General features: G+C 42.2%; 1 protein-coding gene across 5 annotated transcripts in view; it reads left to right on the forward strand.

The window, feature by feature from the left end:
- The window catches only part of ZNF704 (zinc finger protein 704), a 96,036-nt gene that overhangs the window by 62,565 nt on the left and 16,099 nt on the right, over positions 1–17,372 (forward strand). For 4 of the 5 annotated variants that reach the window (XR_011807435.1, XR_005263379.2, XM_038174710.2 and 1 more), the window contains exons 4-8: positions 271–503; positions 3,692–3,792; positions 5,949–6,210; positions 12,100–12,204; positions 16,989–17,083. Coding sequence is in view for 3 of the 5 variants with exons in the window: in XM_038174710.2 (XP_038030638.1) it covers positions 271–503; positions 3,692–3,792; positions 5,949–6,210; positions 12,100–12,204; positions 16,989–17,083 (796 nt within the window). In the remaining 2 variants the exon portion in view is untranslated. The remainder of the gene's footprint in view (positions 1–270; positions 504–3,691; positions 3,793–5,948; positions 6,211–12,099; positions 12,205–16,988; positions 17,084–17,372) is intronic. The other variant, XM_038174709.2, reaches the window with a different exon arrangement.

The raw sequence follows: 17,372 nt of genomic DNA on the forward strand, positions 1-17,372 counted from the left end.
ACACAGCTCGTGTCCTGGGGTGCAGAACCTGTGTCCTCTGCCCAGGGGACTTCTCTTGGTGGTGCAGTGGCTCGAGGCTTGCTCTTATGCCCTGCTGCAGTCATGTGTTGGTGTTTAAAGATCAGAAAGTATTTGTTCTCCCTGTGTCCAAGCCTTTAACTTTCCTGTGCTGAACACCCAGTTAATTATCAATGTGGTACCTAAGCCTTAGATAAAAGTGCTCCTTTGCCCTTAACACGTGATACTGATGATGGCTGTTGTTCTTGACAGAATCCCTAAATGGATCTTGGAAAGAAGGAGGATTTGTGCCTTCTAGTACCAGCAGCAGTGGATACTGGAGCTGGAATGCTCCCAGTGACCAGTCCAACCCATCCACCCCATCTCCACCTCTGTCAGCTGACAGCTTCAAAGCTTTCCGAACGCCTTCCCAGCCAGATGATGGTATTGATGAAGCTGAAACAAGCAACCTTCTCTTTGATGAACCCATTCCTAGGAAAAGAAAGGTTAGCTTCCTCTTCAATTCCATACCTGTAGGCAAATTGGGCATTGGTAAACTTACTCTGCCATGAGGAGGGAATGGGTCACCCCCATTCTGTGTGCATATCTCTCGTTGGCATCCAGTGAACGCAGGTGCTGAGCCTAGTCCCTGTGTCTGTGGTCTCCTCACCTACTGCCCACGCTGCCATCAGCACCGCACATTTGCCGGCAGATGGTGAGGTTCTGCAGAGCCTCCTGCTCGGAAAACAGCAGCGTGCTTTCCAGAAGGTGTCGCCTCTGGCCATTCAAGGGATTTCTGTGCCACTGTGGCAAATTCTTTGCATGCAGGAGGCAACAGGCAGCCTTTACGTGTCATCACGAAGACTGGATATGGCCTTGATGTTTCATGCCCCCTGGAAGTGCTGTTTGTCTGACAGCGTGTCAGTTGTCTTAATGCTGCGAAGCTTTCTCTGCACAAACATATGGGGTGAAAACAGGAGAGGGAGATGAAACCCCGTGGCTTTTGATCCAGTATTAGCAGTGGCCGAACTTATCCATGGTAGGAGTGCAAAAGCAAACTAAATAAAGCACAGCGTAAAAAAAGAAAAAAAAAAAAGTCCATAAATAAAACCAAAAAAGCACCGCTATGCCATCAAGCAGGCTCCTCTCGAAGAAAAAGAAAACAAAGAGATGGCACTAGTCCAAGTCCTCTTCCTTCCCAACACAACAGGACAGGTTTTACATAGCAAGATGAAAAAGAGCTTTTTGTAAGAAAGAGAAAAACAATTTATTCTCCCTTAGTGACTTTGTTTCTGGCTCAGTCTGAGACAGTTAATTGCTTCACCACCAGCAGGAAGAAGTTTTAATGATCGTATAAACGTGTTCAGATTTATCTTCTTGCTCCAGAAGTTGCTTATTTGCTGACCCACACTGTTCTGCTCGTGTTTGTGGGAGAAGGGTGTAAAATGTTTTATGTTTTTGTTTTCCTAAAAGGAAAATGTATATATTTTGGAGGACACATTTCTTATAATAAATTAGAAGTTAGACCTGGTTGTTAAACTAAAGGCAGAGATGATTTTGGGCTGTGTGGCAGCAGGAATGCAGAAGTGTGCTGCTTGGCCTTTTACTTTTCAGTTAAAGTTACGCTTATTATCATCACTCCTATTGTTCAGCTGTGATTAGACAGATGGCTTTACAGCTGCCATCGTTATTGTTATGTAAGTTGTCTTTGAATATTTCTATTTATGTACACACCACAGATACATTGCACTGTCTGTTCCCATTCTCATGAGTTTTGCTCTGTATGGGCAATGTTTAGTTTAGGTAAATAATAACAATACCTGCTACACTATGTTATGGATGAGCGGCGTTTCCTGTGGTTCTTTGATTCTGGCCCCAGCATGGCACTCTGCCTGAGTACATCTTCACGCATTTAGAAGCTGAAATAAAAATGTTCAGGTTAATTCTTCTTTAGAGCTTCAAAATCAGAAGGAATAGACATGGAAATAGTGATTGGTAACCTGACTTTGACTCACTGAAATTTCTTCCATTGCATGTTAGCAACCACTTCCACTAAGAAAGTTGCGTAAAAGTTTCCATTAAGGTAGTCATTCCCCACCAAATCATTTAATGTTCAGTCATTTTCTAGAATAAAACTTTAAAGCCTACTAGGCAATTTGGTCAGAAATGGAAGCGTGGTTTACCTTCCATATTTCTATTGTGTGAGATTTCATTTGGTTAATGTTAAAATTCATTAAAAAAAAAAAAAAAGCATTGACAAAAAAAAAAATCTAAAAATGCACTAGAGAGATCGTTTTTGCAATGTAACCAGAGGCTGATGTAAAATCACTCTGTGTTCATAAAGGTACACACGGTGTTCGTGGCACCGTATCAGAATTCCTAAGATGTAAATGATAAGCCTGATCTTCATCTTGTCACTGTGGCTGGTGGTGTTTTGTTGGTTTTTAAGCTGATGACAGTATTCAGTCTTTTTTTTTTTTATTGTAAAAGTAAGAAATTTATCTGTTATAATTGCTAGATTATGTTTAATTTTAGGAAGAAACGGTTCTGTGTTTATTTGAATGGTAGTTGTACTGTCGGATTAAAAAAAAAATGCAGGGAATTTATGTGCAATTTATTCCAATGTAGAAGATTTTTGTACAAGCTATAATCAGTACCTCAGGTCTTGCAGCACCTAGCATCCATACTTCAAAACAAGAGCTGTTAGACTGCCAGATAGCTGTGAGAACACACTACTACAATCAGCTCAGGTTTCAAAAAGCCCATCAGCTCAGATTTTTTAAAAAATTATATTCTAATTGTTGTCTTTATAGCAAATGCTGAAACTTACATCTACTTGCATGCCATTCCAAAGGGTCCAAACTCTTTCTCTTCAAGATACAGAGGAAGCATGTTATTAACTCTAAAGATACGCTTGGTCTGTTGAGTTTTTTTAATTGAACTTTACATGAGCATATTCATTTAATCTTGCAGGTAATTAAAATTATAGGTTAATAATACAATATTTAGAAGCTCTTCCTCATGTTTTCTTTAATAATACATCCTCTTGTAAGAGAGAACGTGATTTTGAGGAAGCACAAATTATTTAGGTATTAACAATCTTTATATGAAAGGTATAAAGTTGGTGTAATCTGGGGATTAAGTTGGCTTTTAAAATATCTGTAAAATTCCGTGACTTCTGTGCAGTTTGTTACCACGTCCTGTGCTTTAAACTGATGATTTGTATTCTCCAGTCTTCAAAATAGTGAAGATGGGGGTGGGTTACAGTCAGGTCTGCCGTGCTTTAAATCAATGACAACTAAGTCTAATGAAATCACATATGCACAAGAATCTCATTAAAATGAGATTATACACATAGTCGTTAAAAACATTAAACAGAGTTAGATGGAATTCTCACTTGTCCAGGCAAGGGTCGTAGGAGCTTCATGTCATGCCAAAGAGCAGAGAGAGGTAAGCTTTTGGCACAAGCTATTCCAGTGGCTTTCCACCAGAATTTGTTGGGTTCAGTGGGATTGCACTGTCAACAGAGCCAGCTGCAGTATTACAAATTCAGGGTTAGACGCTCTAGACCTTCAGTGATTTAGCATACAGATAAAACAGTGTTTTGTAACTCTGTGTTTGTTTTGGGTTACTTTTTTTTCATCTATCTTCCGTGCAACTAAGAAGAATATGTTGCTTTACTCATAAATTTCAGAACTCCATGAAGGTGATGTTCAAATGCCTGTGGAAAAACTGTGGAAAGGTACTGAGCACAGCTGCAGGGATTCAGAAACACATACGGACCGTTCACCTTGGGTAAGAGACCGGTGTCTTCAGAAGACAAAAGGATTTGGTATAGAAGGCAAGCAGTCACCCTTTGGCAGGGAGATGAACCAGATTATCCTTGTTTTTTCTAAGATTCACAGGTTTCTGATGAAATTGTGGAGCAGTGTATTAAGGTGAACAGAAACTTTTTCCAACAGCAAGGCACTTTCTTTTCTGAACTTTAGTGAACTTCACTAGAAGGTCAGGTGCAGCTGTAGATCGCTAATGTCCATGCAACTTGGTGATATTTGATAGAGAACTGTTTTTACTCCATACCTGTGCTCTGCACATCACACCCAGACTGAAGCCATGTGAAAGATGACAGGTTTCAAGGTCTTGCATGAATACTTCCCAGTTTTGTTTCATATCACATTGGGTGCTTGCACTGGTTCAGATTCAAACCAACCCAAAAAAAAAAAAAAAAAAAAGAAAATGAAACCAAGCTGCAAACTTAATACGTGTTTATGTGGACTAGAAGCAAAAGCTCTTACATGATGCAAGGTTTTTTCAGAACTTTAGTTTTCAAGTAAAATCTCCTGTGCAATTCCCTGAGTGATCTAGCTGTTGAATACATAATTACAGTGGGTCCTCATGCTGCCTCGTGGTGTCATTGAGAAAGCAGCCAGGGCAATGAAAAAGGGAAAAGGGCTCCAGGTGTTGTCTTACATGTCTATGATCTTTGAATCTTCTTTTCTCATTCCCCTTCTTATGGTCTTCACCCGTGAGATACATGGAAATATATCTGGTGTGTAAGTCTGTTAAACAGTGCTTAAAAATTAGAGTGACCGTGAGGGTGTAGTCTGGTATGGAGCTCTGGAGAGAGACTTGCAGGCTTGCAAAGGTGGCAGCAATTGCTGTTGGGCTGAGGTTCTGAAGAGTGAGGTTAGCAGAAAAAAATCTCTTTATAAATGCCGTTATAAATTTTTCTCTTTGTCTTGTATATTGCTGGGACATGCTTTTCATGGCCTGGGGCAGGCAAAAGTAAACAGCAGAACTTCCCTAGAATTTAGAGCTTGCAGCTTTTTGGGGGAGAGAGGCTTTTGGTGGTTAACTTAAGGTGGTCCAGCAGATAATATTTTTGACTGAGCCTTTCAAAAGTGCTGAAACCGTGCTCTCTCAGTGCGTTCTGTTCACTAAGGTAGCAAGAGGACCACAGATGGAGTTATATGGGCAAGCAGGCTGAGAAACAGGTGAGGGGCTGCTCTTGAGGTGCATACCTGGAAGAAGAGAAGTCCAGCATTCTGCCCTTATGTGGGCATGCACAGGAGGGCCCACAGGGCTCCCACGCTTTCCATAGGGAAGTTTGGGCAAAAATATGCATGTATGAACTGTGAGTTACATTTGAATAGCATTTGGCTTGGGAATGTGTTAAAATAGTGGTTTGGGATTTCCAGATAATGCATAGCCTGTTGGGAACTGCTGCTTTTGACTGGGCTGCTTCACTGCCAGCACGTGTGCTCTAAGACACAACAGAGGGTGCTGGGGGACGCAGGGACATTTAAGCCTTTTGTATCTCCTCCCTCAGTAAGTCTGCATTTGGAGAGTAGGACCAGAAGGTCCAGCACTGGCAAGCCAGCCCTTACATGTCCTTCCTCTGCCTGTGTCTGAGGCACTGTTTCCTAGCAGCTTTTTCTGTTACGCCAAGGAAAGTTACAGTGAACCGTGGCTATAACTGTATTTGATTTAAATAACACATGATAAGATAACAAATTATTTGCTGTTATGTTAGTAAAATATATCTTGCCCGTGCCTGTTATCTCGACATGTCCTTCTGTGGTTTCTCTGCCATTTATGAAGTTAAAGGGCTTTGCAATTCTTGTTAACTTCAGTGGTTAGCAGAGGGAAGCAAATACTGATATTTAAGTGAAAGCGTAGAAGTTAAACATCAAGTCCAAGGTCAAAGAATTAGTTCAGAATAACATAGAGGGAAAACAAGTTTTAATTCCTGCTTCTTTTCCCTTCAGACTAGATGATTTTCTTTTCCTCTCCCCTTCCCTGTGGTCAGAATACTGATCAAGTAGGCAGAGGTGAAACTGGGAATATTAATTTGTCAACAGTACGAATATATGTGCTCATGCATGTAGGACTTAAAACTCACCTTAGGGTTCTTGCTTTCATTTAATCAATTATTCTTTGTCTCAATACAGACGTGTAGGAGAGTCTGACTACAGTGATGGAGAGGAGGATTTTTACTATACAGAAATCAGGCTCAACACGGACTCAGTAGCCGATGGCTTAAGCAGCCTTTCCCCAGTCTCTCCATCCTTAGCATCTCCTCCTTCGTTTCCCACCCAAGATGCAATCCGTCCTGAAACTTCCTGTGCCAAAACTGAGACTAAATTGATGACACCTCTGAGCCGCTCAGCTCCTACCAACCTCTACCTCGTACACACGGACCATGCTTACCAGGTAACGCGAGTGAGAGGGAGTTCCACTGCTTATACTGATTCCATTAATGGAGAAACAAATGCCTGATCACTATGTTTGGCTTCTGAAAAGCCAAGCCTAGTTTCAGAGGGTTCAAGTTTTGTGGGGCAGCCAGCAAGATTTGTCTCATTTAAATCTAATGTCTTCATCTGAGCTAGTTGTTTGTTTATGCTTCCACCACAGGCAGTGGACTTTGGGTTATTATCTATGCAGCCACGCATAGGTCATCCTTCAGGTAGAGAAGAGCTGCTCGGTGTGTTCCAGTGACTACCCACAGACTGTACTCACTTTCTTCACTGACTGTAAGGAAAGGCCAAGGTGACGTGTTCTAACGTGGCCTCCTGTGTTGTAAATGATCTCATGCAGTCAGCTGAATCCCTCCCAAAGTGTTACCCATACAAACAGAGCTGAAACTGTGTCTGGAGGCAAGTACCCAGCAGATGCCAGGAACAGTTCGTTTCCTGTATTTGTACAGTGCGAGATGTCAGTTTGCATATGGGAAGTAGAGCAGCAAAAATGGAAAGGCGTATATGGGATCCTCCTACTCTTAAGGGTAATTCTTTGCAAATGGCAAAAATCCAATGAGATCCAAAGTGCTGTTCCAAAAACTTCCAATTAAGTTCAGACAGAAAGCATTAATTGTAAAAGTGTACTAAAATTTGGCTTTTTTTTTTTTGTCTGGATACCATATGGGAAAAGAAGAATTAATGCTTTGAAGTGGTGTGGTCCGTGACCTGCATATGCACCAGAGAACTGAACTCTGTTAAATTTATCAGATGCAATAACTTTTGTATGCAGCACGGTGCAGATGAAGCCCTTTTGTTGTTTGTCTGGAACAGACCCATTAAAGGGGCAGAGGGAACCACCCAGAGACCACAGGCTTGTTTTGGACTCCCAAGCACTGTGGAAAACTTGGGTGGAAGTTTGGCATCTCAGGGGGTAGCTGCATCAGGTGGTGCACCAACCTGGGCACTGATCAAGCCAGTAGGAGAAGACCTTTTTTCTCAGACTGATTTAAGCCCTGCCTCTCCCAGGTCGAAGCACCAAATCCTGGCTGCTCACTGCATTTGGGATTGGCAGTCATGGCACTCTTTTTCCTGCAGTCTGAAGACTGGCTCCATCTTCCTTTATATAGCAGAGAAAGGATATGCCAGCCCTTTGCATTTTTTTTCCAGTCTTTGAGTAAAGCATTTGATTAAGGAAATCATGGTTCAGATGTTTCAACTGCTTGAATTGGAATTGGGCTGATGTATTCTATGGTATCAACCTGCATGTATCTGACCTCTACAGATGCCTCCTTTTCAAGTTGCTCCATTCTGAATACTTCATTTCATCAACAGGGAATGGCCCTGTGCTTACTGTTTAATACATTCTCATGGTGAAAGTGAGAAACTGGAGTCCCTGCTCCAGGTCATAGTTAGGTTTTCCTTGCCAAGGAATCAGGTTGTGTGGAGCAGGTCAATGGGATCCTGTGTAGAGTCCTCTCCAGCCCAGCCAGAAAAAACTGTGGGAGGGAAGGTGGAGATTCAACTCTGACCAGAAAGAGGAAGAATTAAAACCTGTTTTCCTTTGTAACATCCAAGCATTCTTATGACCAATCTGTTGTGTCAAAGGAAAAAGAAGGGAAGGTGACATCAGCATCTTTAATATTAAACAAATAATGTTTAATATTACCACAGTTTTGATGAAGTTTGTATTTTTTTATCAGAATTAAAAAAAAAAAAAGGTATCCAGTGGGAATATAGTTATGAAGACAGTCTTTCATATGAATCAGAGCATGGAAGTGCAAATTACTTCATTGGGAGTAAGTGAAGAGGCAAAATTCAAAGCTCAATAAACTTATTTAAGGGAGGTTGGGTAATGTTCATCCCAGAATTCTTATTAATAAAAGGAAAAAACAAATACAGAATCCGAAGTTGGGGTGCAGAAATCCTAAACAGATCTGTTAATCTGCAATTCTAGTATGACTGGCAAATGACAAACAGAGTACCTGCAGTAAGAAGGGAGTAAAAGGGTAGCGATCAGGCAAGTCCTGACTCTCTTGTCAGATGCAGTCATATGGGTGAGGAGAGATCTAGAACAATACTTGAAGAAATAGAGATAAATGAAGTAAATGAAGTAAATTTCAGTGGAGAAACCCTGAAGAAAGACTAGAACAATCTAAAATCCAAGAAAGAAAAAAAGGTAGTTTTTTTCAACAAAGAAGAAGCAGTACAGTAGAACAAATCCCTCTGGATTTGAGGAGAGTTTGATCTTAAATCATATAGGCAGTATTTGTTTGGCTAGAGATAAATTTTAATGTAGGAGTGAAGCTGGGAAGTAAGGGAGAACAACAGTGAGTTATTTTGAAGGGACTGTAGGATGTTATTAGTGGAGCTGTATGAAAAGGCAGTATTTGGACTTGATCGCATTTTCATTAAATCATTTTGATACTAGGCAAGTACTATAATAACAAACTCAGGAGATGTCAGCAGTACTGAGATTTGTGTATCATGTTTACATAACTGGATGATCTTAAAAATAATATGTTTTTGGATGCAATTTAGTGGCAGAGTATGCAAAGTCCTGCACCTTAGGAACTAATGAGATGTTTCTGCTCTAAGCTGAGGTGGCTAGAAAATCACAAAAGGAGGAAATCTCTGTTTATTGATCAAGCACAGAATGACTGTGAGTCAACAACAGTGGAGATGTGAAGGGGAAAAAACAAAACAGTTATAAGTTGTCTCGGGTGAGAAATACAAATTTCTTACAGGTATTTTTATGCCACTGTACAAGACCGTTATATAACTTAGCTGAACCTGAGTATGGTTCTGGTAACCCACATTCAAGGATGGTGATCTCAACTGGAACAGGTAGAAATAGGTGATCAGAATGAAGAACTGTGCTTGAAGTGCAAAGATGCACTTGTAGGAACCAAAGAACAAGGTGATTGATTGTCTAAATCTCATCATGTCTGAGGTAAATATTTAGGCACTGTGAAAAAAGAATTGAGCATCATAGTATTTTAGGAAACTGCAAATTAAAGCAATTTGAAACTTTTCATACCTCACATTTCATTATGAAACCAGTGCCTCTACCTGTTAAGTTTAGATACAGAGTAGCTACAGGTGGGTTCTTTCAGCATTTAGGGTTCCACTTGCAGGTTTTACTGGCATCCCTCGGGGAGCAGCCATGCTGGCACTGACATCCCAGGAGATGCTGAGCACAACCCATTGCCTTCAGCTCCTTCTGGCAAGAGTGCTGCCATGATTCAAAGCCAGTGTGGTTTCATGAAGGCAAAGTCGTGCCTTGCTAACTTAATATACGTTTGTGGCAAGATTACCCAATAGTGGACAAAGGGAAGAGTGTGGATCTGTTTTTGTTGTTGTTCAGTTTGTTTTGTTTTCTGATTCTAACAAAATTTTGATACTGTCTCTTACAGTGTCCTTCTGGATAAAATACCCGGTGTATAGCTGAATGTATACACAGTATTGTGGGTGAACAATTGGCTGAAGGGTCAGGTTCAAAGAGTTGTGGTAACTGGGGTTACATCAGTTACAGTAACCTGTATACAGGAGTTGTGTGCACACTGAGTGAGTGTGTGGATGGTGCTAAATTAGGAGGAGCCATTGATTCCCTTCAGGGCAGAGAGGCCTTGCAGAGAGATCTCAGTAACTTTGAGTGCTATGCCGTCACCAATCGAATGAAATATAAAAAGCAAGTGTCAGATTCTGCACCTACAATGGAGTAATCCTGGATGTACATATAGTCTGGGGGACAAGTGGCTGGAGTCCAGCCCTGCAGAGGGTTTTGGTTGATGATAAGCTCAGTATGAGTCCACAGTGTGCCCTTGTAGCCAAAGGGGCCAACTGTACCCTAGGGTGCCTCAGGCCCAGCACTGCCAGCAGGTCAAGGGAAGGGATTGTCCTGCTCTGCTCTGCGCTGGTGCAGCCTCCCCTTGAGCACTGTGTGCAATTTTGGGTGCCACAGTATGAGAAGGACATAAAACAATTACAGGGTGTCCAAAGGAGGGCTACAAAGATGGTGGGGGGCCTAGAGGGGAAGACACATGAGGAGGGTCTGAGGTCCCTTGGTTTGCTCGGCCCTGAGCAGAGCAGGCTGAGGAGACCTCATGGCGGCCTGCAACTCCCTCACTGGGGGAGCGGAGGGGCAGGCGCTGATCTCTGCTCTCTGGGGACAGCGACAGGACCCGAGGGAACGGCATGGAGCTGGGACAGGGGAGGGTCAGGCTGGGGGTTAGGGAAAGGGTCTGCACCTAGAGGGTGCTCAGGCACTGGGACAGGCTGCCCAGGGCAGTGGTCACAGCACCGAGCCTGCTGGAGTTCAAGAAGTGTTTGTACAGTGCTCTCAGACACATGGCTTGGTTTTTGGGTGGTTCTTTGTGGGGCCAGGAGTTAGGCTCTGACCCTTGTGGGTCCCCTCCAACTCAGGACATGCTATGATTCTATTTTCACCCGCTCCTGTTTAAATAGGGCTGTGATAAAGCACTGCAGGTACCACCTGAGTCACCACGTTTTTCCCAATGCCTTTCAGTGAGGCTTTTATGTTACTGAGCTCAGTAGACACGTACTTCCTCGAGAAAGTGGTGTGTCTGTATTGATTCCCTTGGAGCTGTCTGCAGCCTCAGCAGCACGCAGAGCATAGCTGCAGTAGATGGAGTCATTCAGTTGTCTTGGTTTCTTTTGCTTGGAGAGGCTCCAGGGGATTGCTTCAGCACTTGTTTGCTCTGAAGATTATCTTTAATGGGGACAATCAGATTGTAGTTTGTCATCGCTCCTCCTCAGCGTTGTGGCTCGGGGAAGCAGTGAGGCAACTCCAGCAGCCTCAAACATAAACACTGCTTACATAAATGCTTTGTGCTTTTGCAAGGCACAAGCAACTGAAAGACAGAAGGAAAGCTCATTTTTAAGAGCAGGTTCTTCATAAATTTAAACCAAGGGGCTTTTTTTTTTTTGTGATGAAAGCTTGAATCTAAAGAGTCAAAGGAAGTCTATGTTGGTGGGGGCTGCTCACACTCCTGCTAAGCAGGGCAAAGTGCAAAGTTACAAATTTCCTGACTCTGTCAAACAAACAGGGATTCAAAAGGAGGGGGGAAAGGAGTTGCAAAGGACACAGAGCCCAGTGAGAAAAGCTGGGGGAGGACATAAGATGAAAGATACTGAACAGTCTAAGCTGTAATTACTGGGGACTGCAACCCAGGGTATTACTGGGTGTTACAACCTGGATAGAAAGAAAGTACAAGTTCCCAGGACTGTAAGAGTCCTTCAGATACTCGCTTTAGCTGTTACTGAATCCCAAGGATGATGTTCAGCTCCTTATTGTTAATAAGAAAGGCTGTTTTAATTATGTTGATTCTTAGGAACATTCATCTGATGAACGGAAAATGGCCAACCCTTACCATTAACCCTGTTGTCCAAAAACACTCTCCAGGCAATCTTCAGTTGTTTAAACCAGCTGCTACCAGTTTAAATACTTCCTTGTTTATCACTGTGGGAAGGTTAATCGTTTCTAATACTTTTTTTTTTTTTTTCTGCTGGCTGGCATTATTAAATAAGTTTTTTTTAATATGGTGCTTGATTTCATTTTTTTTTATCAGATCTAGCTTTTAAAGGTTTTATGTGGATTCTTGCAAGAGCTATCATCTCTCTCTAAATAAGGTTTTAAGAACAGTGGTATATAAACATGTTCTTTCCCTCCTGGCTTATCTGTGATTATCCCTCTCAGTAACAGAGTAAAATGCTTGTCACTGTCAGCACGATGAAATTTTTTTCTCTGCGTGCAGATTTACAGTTTTGAGAAGTGAAAGATCCCTTGAAATGCTTTGGAAGAGGAATGGTTCTTTTACTGGAATAATATTTTCTTTTCAAACAGGCCACTCCTCCGGTGAACATTCCAGGGTCAACAAAATTCACTCCTAACGGCAGTAGCTTTAGCATCTCTTGGCAGTCGCCTCCAGTTACCTTCACCGGCATTCCAGTAAGTGAATAATAATAAAAAAAAAAAAAAAAGTTTTTAGAACTTTTTGTGTTTCACAGCATCTCATAACATCAGGGTCTCTGACCCTTTCTTCAAAAAAGCTAGTGTGCAAGGCCTAATTTCTGAACAGTACTATGGAAATGTTCTTGCTTAAACATAAACTTCCAGTAGTCCTAAACACAAAGCAATATAGGTGTGAATACTGTAGGGGGAGTTAAAAACCTGTATGAAAGCTTCAACAGGATAAGGTTTCTGGGGCCTCGCATGGTGATTAACAACAACAGATGTAAATCACTACCTTTAAGTAATGGAAATTCTTCTGTAGTACAAATAGAAATAAATATGCATATAAAATATTCTAATTTTTATCGGAAAGCAATTTTCAGTATAAATTATTACTTTCTAATCATAAACCCACTTCATATCACAGCATTTCATTTAATACTGTACTTTATGATTTTTTACAGTGTATTGCATAAGGCACATTGCTCATTTAAGAGCCATATAGGTTTTTTTTCTTCCTTACAGTGAATATTACGCATGGTGATAACAGATACTACTTCCCTCCCTTTTCTTCACCAAGCACATCTCCAAAGCCTCTTACTGTCAACCTTTGGCAAATCTTGGAGATTTTCTGCAGAGGCTGTGGTATCCTGCAGGGCCGATAAAAAATGAAAGTGGCTGAATCAATTACATTGCACTCTGCCAATGAATATTTATTAAATTCCATCAAGGAACAACTAACAGTGAAAGACATCATGCTGGCAGCAATTTGAACACGAGCGCCTTGACAGAGCATGCTATCCATAAAGTTCCTCAAGTATTTGATTTCCCAACAATGGGGTTGATACAGAGCAATTACAAATCTGGCTCCTTCTGTGGAGTAGCAGAAATTGGTGCCAGTAGTGTTGGGAATCTAAAAGTGCAATTAGCCACATTGTAAATCAGACACTGAAGAGGACAGGATTAGACATGTATGTGTCGAGTTTACCGGCTCAAGTAACGACGTCAATCTGTGGCTGGAGAGTTGAGAGGGCTCAAAAGAATTCAAGAAATGCCAAATCCCTTTCTGGGAATTGTGTGAAGATGCCATTGATTTAAGTATAATTCAAGAATAATCCCAATACAGAAACCTGGGGAAGCAGTGATGGTAGTAGTATTAGAAATCACTCAGGGAACCGCACGAACTGTTTTTATATCTGTATCTAATAACATTTATAAGGCTGTTTAGCAAAAAGGAAAAGGGAGGGGGGGAGAACTGAAGTTCACACATCTGAATATTCTGTCAGCAGTGAGATCATTGAAGAATTAAAGGCTTGCCTGCAGTGGGAACTCATGTGGTAAGTGAGGGTGTAAATGCTAAGTGATACTAAAAAGCTGCATATTAAATGAAAATTGCATTTCTTTTGTTTCAAAGTAAATTAGATATTGCCTTATAAAAGCAAGGGCCTATCTGATCCCACCCTTTCAATGAATATAACCCCTTTAGGAAAGCTGTAAGGGTTTAGTGGACTTTCTCTGCCTTACATGAGGCTTATTTGTGATCAGCCTGTGTGACAGAGCCAGCATAACATAAACTCATGCTCTGAGCACCAAGCATGCAGTACTGTATGTAGCCGGTCCCTGAGGTTAGGCACATGTCTGCAGCAAGCAGGGGAACTTCAGAGAGTAAATCCAAGCCACTACTTTCTCTCTGACCCCTAGAAAGGGGACAAGCCTTTTTCTAAAATGGCTCAGGGATACCTTTTTGGCCTGTGACAAACCACTGAGTAGTAACAACATAGATACAGATTTACAAAAGCACACAGGTCTAAAAATGTCCTCACCTTATCAGGGAGGTTGGGATGGGGCAATTCTGTCCTGGGCCCCTGAGAGCACTGCTAAACTCTCATTTGGCACAGGTTCCTTCCTAGGCCTGGATGTCAGCAGTCCAGTCCCAGAGAGAGGTGAAATTTCAAAATATTTTTTGGGAGGTGTTTTTTGAAACCTACCTTTGGTATCTCCTCATTCGTTCCTGTGGACACTGAGTTTACATGACACTGAACACTCCCTGTGTGTTCTCCCAGGAACATGGGTGCGGTACAAACTGCTTTAAGCCCTGGCTTTTGGGTGGTCTTCAGCAGGAGCACCAAAAAGCTTTGGGAATGTGAGTGTGCTTATCAGCAATTTCCTAAGCACCTCTGAACAACCTGTACCTACAGCTGGACCAGTTGGGATTCATTATGCAGCTGCTTTCGGCTTGGGGGTATTCACAGCATCTAACCTTAGACATTTATCTAGAAGATTTTGGTAATCTGGTGTTTACAGCTATTCTCTGTAACTACAGCTTCCCCTAGGAGCTGTAACTGGAAGCTCCAACTCTTCCCTCCTAACAAACAATAGCATTTCCCATTAATGCTCTGTGCAGACAGCATTTCAGATGTGAAAAGCCTCCAGGGACTGAGGTCTCAGGCCCTGCTCTTAGCTGGCACTCAGTGCGGTGTACAGGCGAGTACAGCTAACAGGTATTGTTTGTGCCTGCTGCAAAGCATGTTGAAATACACTAAAGCCCAACTTTGGTGCAGTTTAGCCTCCTTGCTGTACTCATCCATGGTAACCACAGTGTTGAGAACCTCCTTGGAGAGCTGGGGGAGGCACTGTCTGCACGTTGTAATTGCTACATGAATTTGTTTTGTGTTTGGAAGCAATTGGGCAGTGTGCTTATATCACAGGAGGCCATCAGAATGCTCCTCTCTTTGATGATAGCCAAGAAATACGCTGAGTACCAGCTAGCAGTGATATTTAAACACCAGTGCCAGAGAACAGAGAAGTGTTACCACTTTGCCAATATGAAAACAAGGAAACATTTTCAATGTTCCAATCACTCCTTGATTAAACAAGAGAAGTGATTAATAACGGATAGAAAGTTAATGACAATCTGCATGATTTTACATAAAAGCACGATTTGCCAAAGAAACCTCACACCGGTCTTGACAGAGGTGACAATTTTCTGGTTAAAGGCAACTGCAGAAGTCTAACGTGTAGATTTTGAAAGGCAGCAGGTATCTCAACCGAAAATATGTAGTGCCAACACAGCACATGCTAGGTGAATTAAGATCTGGCTGTCAGATGTCAAGCAGCAGTAGTCCACTGGGAATCCACTGAGCCAGTATCACCTCCTCGCTGGGGCTGGTGCTTTGGGGCATTTCTGGAAGTGAAAATATAAAGTCACTGCTGATGGAGAAAGACTGTCAAAAAGGCAAGATAATCGTGAATACTCCATACGTAATCATGTATGCTCCATTTGTGAAGTGGGATCCATAAGACCAGGTGCGTTTGAGTTGTGCAAAATTTAAGCTTGTATTTATGAAAGAAGGAATTTGGATAACCCCTAGCATCAGGGGAGGCAGCACGTAGTAGCCAACAGGCTGCACTCAGGAGCGAGGACTGACAGGACAGAAGGACCTAGGGTGGTCTCTGGTTGTATAAAACTTGAGTTATGGTAAGCAGGTGGAGAGAAGAAATTCGTTTCATTTTTTGAGATATGAAATACTGTATTGGTAATGGCCTAAACCTGTGCAGGGCGTGAGCTGCACATGCACTTAAATGGGAAATTTCTGTAGGTGCCAGCCAAAAGTGAAATTTGAAAGAGTGGCTGCTCTAATAGCTTTTTGCTGCTGTGCAATAGCTGTAAAATAGAGTAATGCTCAAAGCACATTCAATAACTACCCTCAAATCAGGTCACTTCTTCCAGACAGATATTATGAGACTTGAGAAGGGCAGGAGCGAAAAGCCAGCCGTGGTTGCACAAGGAGCTGTGATGATATCTGCTATTACTGCATGCAGAAGGCAGCGGCTGTGTGCACCTGACGAAGCTTGCTGTGTTCTGTACATATCAAAATGGAATTGCTCAAAAGTATCATTTTTTTCTTGTGTTTTAGAAGTAAGTGGTTGGGGCATGCACCCAGGAGCTAAATAAGTCCCTAGCTGTAAATAATCAAGGAATTATGTAAGGCCAAGCTTTATGGCACGTGGCTACTTGAATTATGGCCCCAGCTCCCAGGCTCCTGCAGCACATTTATTTGTGAAGTCTCAGGAGACCAAACTACGCCATGCACTCAGGAGCATTCAGGGAAGAGGAAACCTGCTGGGAAGGTTTACAGTGTAGAACAAAGGAAATAATTTGGTACGGCTTGCTAGCAGCCTGGATCAGAAGGACTGACTTGGGGGGCTGCATTGTAATTGCCCTGCAGCAAACCCCCTTCGCCAAGGCTGAATCCACAAACAGTGCAAGGTCACAGACTGGAGCAGCATGCAAAATCCCTTCATTTCATAAGGGGTTGCTGGTATTCATCTTAGCACAGCCTGGAGTTTGTTTTTCCAGGTATTTTCTCTGCTTACATTGGAGAAAGTTTTAGTAGGAGCCGTTCAGAGTTCTTAAAAAAAAAAATTGAATGCATGCATTTTCTGTGTCTCCCCAAACCTGAAGTGATGCCGATCTGTATTCCAGTTTACTCTGCTTGCAGGGCTAGAAGTACAGAAGAATGAAATGCAGCTAATATGTGCCTGATGCAAAATGGACGTATTTATACAGAGACCTTCAGCTTATTTGTGTTTGTGTGTTACACACTAACCTTTCCCGGGTATCTTTGCCACCACGTATCATTAATTACGTTTTGTGGGAACAGTTCTGTTTACCTGTGACAAACAGCAGCGGTTTGATTGCCAAAGACTTAAAGGTGTGTTTGTATTGCATTCGTGCCTGTATGCAGTTCATAAGCAGCCTTTTTTGTCTGTATTGACAGGTCTCACCAACTCATAATCGTCCTGCAGGGAGTGGAGAGCAGAAACAGGCCCACACAGTTCTTTCATCACCGCCTAGAGTAGCATTTGGCTTGAGGTACGGGACCGTTAGCTCCTGCTGACAGACCAGCAGCTTCACAACTTGCAGGTTATTTAGTAAATAAGATGTCAGGGGCCAAAGCAACAGAAAAACTACAGCACCGACTGTGATTGCAGTTGTCAGGCAGCTTCTCACTAAAAGACTTCAGGATAACCCTTCCAGACCTATTATGCTTTTCATTAGCATCAAAAGTAAAGTTCTGGGGAAAAAATGAGTTGATGAGAAATGAGAAGTGCAGCCTGCAAAGCACAACTGCAGGCCTTGTGCCAGATGAATCTGGAGTTCA

This window comes from Anas platyrhynchos, chromosome 2 (genome assembly GCF_047663525.1).
Source record: "Anas platyrhynchos isolate ZD024472 breed Pekin duck chromosome 2, IASCAAS_PekinDuck_T2T, whole genome shotgun sequence".
Taxonomy (NCBI): Eukaryota; Metazoa; Chordata; class Aves; order Anseriformes; family Anatidae; genus Anas; species Anas platyrhynchos.